This window comes from Salvelinus fontinalis, unplaced genomic scaffold (genome assembly GCF_029448725.1).
Source record: "Salvelinus fontinalis isolate EN_2023a unplaced genomic scaffold, ASM2944872v1 scaffold_0010, whole genome shotgun sequence".
Taxonomy (NCBI): domain Eukaryota; kingdom Metazoa; phylum Chordata; class Actinopteri; order Salmoniformes; family Salmonidae; genus Salvelinus; species Salvelinus fontinalis.
The window spans coordinates 1219251-1226750 of record NW_026600219.1 but is presented as its reverse complement, the minus strand read 5'-3'; the positions used below and the strand labels follow the sequence as shown (position 1 = coordinate 1226750).

General features: G+C 37.1%; 2 protein-coding genes across 2 annotated transcripts in view; one reads left to right on the top strand and one right to left on the bottom strand.

Moving 5' to 3' along the window:
- The window catches only part of LOC129842068 (multiple PDZ domain protein-like), a 103647-nt gene extending 103166 nt beyond the window's left edge, over positions 1-481 (bottom strand). The window contains exon 1 of the mRNA XM_055910459.1: positions 1-481. This exon is cut by the window's left edge and continues 475 nt beyond it. The gene's annotated coding sequence lies outside the window, so the exon portion shown is untranslated.
- Positions 482-1394: 913 nt separating this feature from the next.
- The window catches only part of LOC129842067 (peptidyl-prolyl cis-trans isomerase G-like), a 65765-nt gene continuing 59659 nt past the window's right edge, over positions 1395-7500 (top strand). Inside the window, exons 1-3 of the mRNA XM_055910458.1 lie at positions 1395-1420; positions 1771-2232; positions 2338-3727. Coding sequence (XP_055766433.1) covers positions 1395-1420; positions 1771-2232; positions 2338-3727 — 1878 coding nt within the window. The remainder of the gene's footprint in view (positions 1421-1770; positions 2233-2337; positions 3728-7500) is intronic.

Sequence of the window (7500 nt, the reverse complement as noted above, 5' to 3'; positions counted from 1 at the left end):
TACTTTAATCCTGTCATGTGACAGTTTTCCCACAAAAGTTGTAATCATTTTGAACGTGACGGTGAAGAGTGAGTATCTCCACGCACACACACAGGTCAGACCACGTAGACACCCAACTTCTGCTGGTTGATCAATTGAATTGACAGCAAATATTGTTATGTTGGGTGGAAATGGAAGTGTTTTATGCTACGGGAATTATAATAATGGTAGGAAAATACATGAATTGAAATGTTAGGCCTGATGATAAAACAGATGCATTTTACCATTGGTAAGAAGATCACATAGCAGCGTTCCATTTAACATGTCTCTCCTTGTATTATATACTGTAGGTCTGAATCCTGATCATATTACAGGACATGTCTCTCCTTGTATTATATACTGTAGGTCTGAATCCGGTTCATATTGGAGGACATGTCTCTCCTTGTATTATATACTGTAGGTCTGAATCCTGATCAAATTGGAGGACATGTCTCACCTTGTATTATAAACTGTAGGTCTGAATCCTGATGATATTACAGGACATGTCTCTCCTTGTATTATATACTGTAGGTCTGAATCCTGATCATATTACAGGACATGTCTCTCCTTGTATTATATACTGTAGGTCTGAATCCGGTTCATATTGGAGGACATGTCTCTCCTTGTATTATATACTGTAGGTCTGAATCCTGATCATATTACAGGACATGTCTCTCCTTGTATTATATACTGTAGGTCTGAATCCGGTTCATATTGGAGGACATGTCTCTCCTTGTATTATAAACTGTAGGTCTGAATCCTGATCATATTACAGGACATGTATATACTGTAGGTCTGAATCCGGTTCATATTGGAGGACATGGATCTCCTTGTATTATATACTGTAGGTCTGAATCCTGTTCATATTACAGGACATGTCTCTCCTTGTATTATATACTGTAGGTCTGAATCCTGATCATATTACAGGACATGTCTCTCCTTGTATTATATACTGTAGGTCTGAATCCTGTTCATATTACAGGACATGTCTCTCCTTGTATTATAAACTGTAGGTCTGAATCCGGTTCATATTGGAGGACATGACTGGTTTATCCCTGCTACACAACAAATATTAGCCTACCATTTATCAAATCACGCATTCAATAGCCAAGCACGCTCGAACGTAAATAGACCGGTTGCCTATCTAAAATATTTCACAGTATGAGTATGCTACAGTATTGCTGTGTGATAGGAGCACCACATCAGAGCCTACACCAAGGCAGGAGATAGAAACACAATCAACTATTGATCGATGGGTTCTGACTTCTAAACTTGAAAATATGAAATGTCCTTATTCATGTCACTGAGGGAGAGAGGGGAATGTAGAAACGTTTACATTCTGTCAGAATAGGTCATTGTTAGACATCAGGGATCCTATGGGAAGGAGAAGGACCGCAGTCTGGTACAAGTCAACAGGACAGCCGTGAGTTGGGGAGGAGTGAGGAATTGGGTTCCGAGGTCAGGTCAGTGAGGAAGAACAGATATCACTAAAGTTCTGCCTAGCAACAGAGCTGTATTGGCTGTTCAGATGTGTAAGGAGGAGAATTCACCTAAATAGGGTTATATATTCTTGCGCTGGTGGGAACATGTCTTTGTCTGTTCAGTTGTCTGACCCTTTAATAATCGTCCGTGAGTTTTTACTCTGTAAATTTAGAACCGAACATGATTAACAAAACACTGAACAACAATGTGTCTTCTGCTGTAGTATTGAAGATACTTTTCAATAGTTTGAAAGGACAATCTATCTCGCAGGAAGGACAATCTATCTCGCAGGAAGGACAATCTATCTCGCAGGAAGGACAATCAATCTCGCAGGAAGGACAATCTATCTCGCAGGAAGGACAATCTATCTCGCAGGAAGGAAATTCAATCTCGCAGGAAGGACAATCAATCTCGCAGGAAGAACAATCTATCTCGCAGGAAGGACAATCAATCTCGCAGGAAGGACAATCAATCTCGCAGGAAGGACAATCTATCTCGCAGGAAGGACAATCTATCTCGCAGGAAGGACAATCAATCTCGCAGGAAGGACAATCAATCTCGCAGGAAGGACAATCTATCTCGCAGGAAGGACAATCTATCTCGCAGGAAGGACACACAATCTCGCAGGAAGAACAATCAATCTCGCAGGAAGGACAATCAATCTCGCAGGAAAAACAATCAATCTCGCAGGAAGGACAATCAATCTCGCAGAAAGGACAATCTATCTCGCAGGTAGGACAATATATCTCGCAGGAAGGACAATCTATCTCGCAGGAAGGACAATCAATCTCGCAGGAAGGACAATCTATCTCGCAGGAAGAACAATCTATCTCGCAGGAAGAACAATCTATCTCGCAGGAAGGACAATCTATCTGCCAGGAAGGACAATCTATCTCGCAGGACGGACAATCTATCTCGCAGGAAGGACAATCAATCTCGCAGGAAGGACAATCTATCTCGCAGGAAGGACAATATATCTCGCAGGAAGGACAATCTATCTCGCAGGAAGGACAATCTATCTCGCAGTAAGGACAATCAATCTCGCAGGAAGGACAATATATCTCGCAGGAAGGACAATCTATCTCGCAGGAAGGACAATCTATCTCGCAGGAAGGACAATCTATCTTGCAGTAAGGACAATATATCTCGCAGGAAGGACAATCTATCTCGCAGGAAGGACAATCTATCTCGCAGGAAGGACAATCTATATCGCAGGAAGGACAATCAATCTCGCAGGAAGGACAATCAATCTCGCAGGATGGACAATCTATCTCGCAGGGAGAACAATCAATCTCACAGGAAGGACACTCAATCTCGCAGGAAGGACAATCAATCTCGCAGGAAGAACAATCAATCTCGCAGGAAGGACAATCTATCTGGCAGGAAGGACAATCTATCTGGCAGGAAGGACAATCTATCTAGCAGGAAGGACAATCTATCTCGCAGGAAGGAAAATCTATCTTGCAGGAAGGACAATCTATCTCGCAGGAAGAACAATCAATCTCGCAGGAAGGACAATCTATCTCGCAGGAAGGACAATCAATCTCGCAGGAAGGACAATCAATCTCGCAGGAAGGACAATCTATCTCGCAGGAAGGACAATCTATCTCGCAGGAAGGACAATCAATTTCGCAGGAAGGACAATCAATCTCGCAGGAAAGACAATCTATCTCGCAGGAAGGACAATCTATCTCGCAGGATGGACAATCTATCTCGCAGGAAGAACAATCAATCTCACAGGAAGGACACTCAATCTCGCAGGAAGGACAATCAATCTCGCAGGAAGAACAATCAATCTCGCAGGAAGGACAATCAATCTCACAGGAAGGACAATCAATCTCGCAGGAAGGACAATCTATCTCGCAGGAAGGACAATCTATCTAGCAGGAAGGACAATCTATCTCGCAGGAAGGACAATCTATCTCGCAGGAAGGAAAATCTATCTCGCAGGAAGGACAATCAATCTCGCAGGAAGGACAATCAATCTCGCAGGAAGGACAATCTATCTCACAGGAAGGACAATCTATCTCACAGGAAGGACAATCTATCTCGCAGGAAGGACAATCTGTCTCGCAGGAAGAACAATCAATCTCGCAGGAAGGACAATCAATCTCGCAGGAAGGACAATCAATCTCACAGGAAGAACAATCAATCTCGCAGGAAGGACAATCAATCTCACAGGAAGGACAATCTATCTCACAGGAAGGACAATCTATCTCACAGGAAGGTCAATCAATCTTACAGAAGGGACAATCAATCTTTCAGAATGTGCAGCTAGTGTTTGGCACTCGCTGTGTATTTTATTGTTTGAAAAATTCACTGCTAAAGATTTCAAACATTCTGCCCACATATCTACAGAAATGTGATCAAATTTGCCATTGCACTTTCTTGTAGAAACTATCATGGCCCAGTTCCAACATCTCCAAATCGCACAGCAAACGAGAGCACAAATATATAGTACGGCTCTGATTCATCAAGGAGAACAAACAGATCCTAGAATCTCTGTCTGCGGTCCAAACACTGTTAAAGACACACCCTATCCCCTCAGCCCTCAAATTAAGTGTACACTTCTGATGACATCATGACGTCTGATGAGTTGACACTTGCAAGGCAAGGGGGCGAGGGAAGAATGAATACATTTTAAATGGACCGCTCTTACCCGGAAAATCTGTCACTCGTTCATCCCACGGTTATGTTGTCAGTCAACAAAAAAACTTGTGTGTGCTTTATATGCACTACAGTCAATTATGATGCATTTCACATCTTGGCTAGAAGACAACGCATCCGCAGACATTGAATGTTAGCCATCCTACTACAGCAGGTAAATCGACAATTACAATGTACGAGTGTGATGTCAGGGAAAGTTATGTGAACAAGTTAACGTTTCCAAGAGCCAACCAAACAAAAACATATTTACTTTTATGAGACGTGTTTGTGCCGTCATGAGCATTAGTAGCACAATTTCTAACTGCTTTACATTCGGGTTTTTTAAACTTACACTTTTATGTTGACTTCTCCATATTAATGTTGGTTTTACTTTTCGTAGCGGATGTACAATCATCGCGAATTAGAATTATGGGTCGGTTCAGGCCCCGGGGTGAACAGAATTGTACACTCGCGAACTCGATCAAAAAAGCGAGGGCTGAGGGGCTTACGTTGCCAACTTCTTTTGCTTGGCTAATCATTTGGACTAATGACAAAGATGGCCGCGGGGATTTCCCCCAAGGGCACAAAGCGAGGGTAAGTGGAGGAGGATGTGTCTTTGATGCGTTTGAAACACAGCCTGTGTGCGCGGTATAATTTTTCTAAGAAATGTATGCATAGATGATAAAATGAGGCCTCTCTGATCATGCACTAGCTGCAATACGATCTCAACACACAATTATGCCTCTCAACAGATTCGCCTAACTTGTATTGCAGCCTGGTTGCCTTGATTTTAAAAGTTAACTCAACTTCAACAAACATAAATGTACAATGGGTGTGTGTATGTGCGTGTGTTTACTTTATATTTGTAAATGCAGTCATACTTATAGCACATACATTATCTATACTGAATATCCTATTGTTCATTATCTATTCTGTATATCCTATTGTTCATTATCTATTATGTATATACTATTGTTTATTATCTATTATGTATATCATATTGTTCATTATCTATTCTGTATATCATATTGTTCATTATCTAATCTGTATATACTATTGTTTATTATCTATTATGTATATCATATTGTTCATTATCTATTCTGTATATCCTATTGTTCATTATCTATTCTGTATATCATATTGGTCATTATCTATTATGTATATACTATTGTTTATTATCTATTATGTATATCATATTGTTCATTATCTATTCTGTATATCATATTGTTCATTATCTATTCTGTATATCCTATTGTTCATTATCTATTCTGTATACCATATAGTTCATGATCTATTCTGTATATCCTATTGTTCATTATCTATTCTGTATACCATATAGTTCATGATCTATTCTGTATATCATACAGTTCATTATCTATTCTGTATATCATATTGTTCATTATCTATTCTGTATATCATATTGGTCATTATCTATTATGTATATACTATTGTTTATTATCTATTATGTATATCCTATTGTTCATTATCTATTCTGTATATCCTATTGTTCATTATCTATTATGTATATCCTATTGTTCATTATCTATTCTGTATATCCTATTGTTCATTATCTATTCTGTATATCATATTGGTCATTATCTATTATGTATATACTATTGTTTATTATCTATTATGTATATCCTATTGTTCATTATCTATTCTGTATATCCTATTGTTCATTATCTATTATGTATATCCTATTGTTCATTATCTATTCTGTATATCATATTGTTCATTATCTATTCTGTATACCATATAGTTCATGATCTATTCTGTATATCCTATTGTTCATTATCTATTCTGTATACCATATAGTTCATGATCTATTCTGTATATCATACAGTTCATTATCTATTCTGTATATCCTATTGTTCATTATCTATTATGTATATCCTATTGTTCATTATCTATTATGTATATCATAGTGTTCATTATCTATTATGTATATCATATTGTTTATTATCTATTCTGTATATCCTATTGTTCATTATCTATTCTGTATTGTATATTGTTCATTATCTATTCTGTATATCACATTGTTCATTATCTATTCTGTATATCACATTGTTCATTATCTAATCTGTATATCATATTGTTCATTATCTAATATGTATATCATATTGTTCATTATCTATTCTGTATTGTATATTGTTCATTAGCTATTCTGTATATCATATTGTTCATTATCTTATCTGTATATCATATTGTTCATTATCTAATATGTATATCATATTGTTCATTATCTATTCTGTATATCATATTGTTCATTATCTATTCTGTATATTGTATTGTTCATTATCTATTCTGTATATCATATTGTTTACATAATACCTCTTCTTTTACTTTATATTTTTTATTTGACTTTTTAGTGTTGAGTTGTTGAGTGGTATTGTTATTACACAATGTTGAGTGTTATTACACAATGCTGAGTGTTATTACACAATGCTGAGTGTTATTACACAATGCTGAGTGTTATTCTGCAATGTTGAGTGTTATTACACAATGCTGAGTGGTATTACACAATGCTGAGTGTTATTACACAATGCTGAGTGTTATTACACAATGTTGAGTGTTATTACACAATGCTGAGTGTTATTACACAATGTTGAGTGTTATTACACAATGTTGAGTGTTATTACACAATGCTGAGTGTTATTACACAATGTTGAGTGTTATTACACAATGTTGAGTGTTATTACACAATGCTGAGTGTTATTAAGCAATGCTGAGTGGTATTACACAATGCTGAGTGTTATTACACAATGATGAGTGTTATTACACAATGTTGAGTGGTATTACACAATGTTGAGTGGTATTGTTATTACACAATGTTGAGTGTTATTACACAATGTTGAGTGTTATTACACAATGCTGAGTGTTATTAAGCAATGCTGAGTGGTATTACACAATGCTGAGTGTTATTACACAATGCTGAGTGTTATTACACAATGCTGAGTGTTATTACACAATGCTGAGTGTTATTACACAATGTTGAGTGGTATTACACAATGCTGAGTGTTATTACACAATGTTGAGTGTTATTACACAATGTTGAGTGGTATTACACAATGCTGAGTGTTATTACACAATGCTGAGTGTTATTACACAATGTTGAGTGTTATTACACAATGTTGAGTGTTATTACACAATGTTGAGTGTTATTACACAATGTTGAGTGTTAATTACACAATGTTGAGTGTTATTACACAATGTTGAGTGTTATTACACAATGTTGAGTGTTATTACACAATGTTGAGTGTTATTACACAATGTTGAGTGTTATTACACAATGCTGAGTGTTATTACACAATGTTGAGTGTTATTACACAATGTTGAGTGTTATTACACAATGTT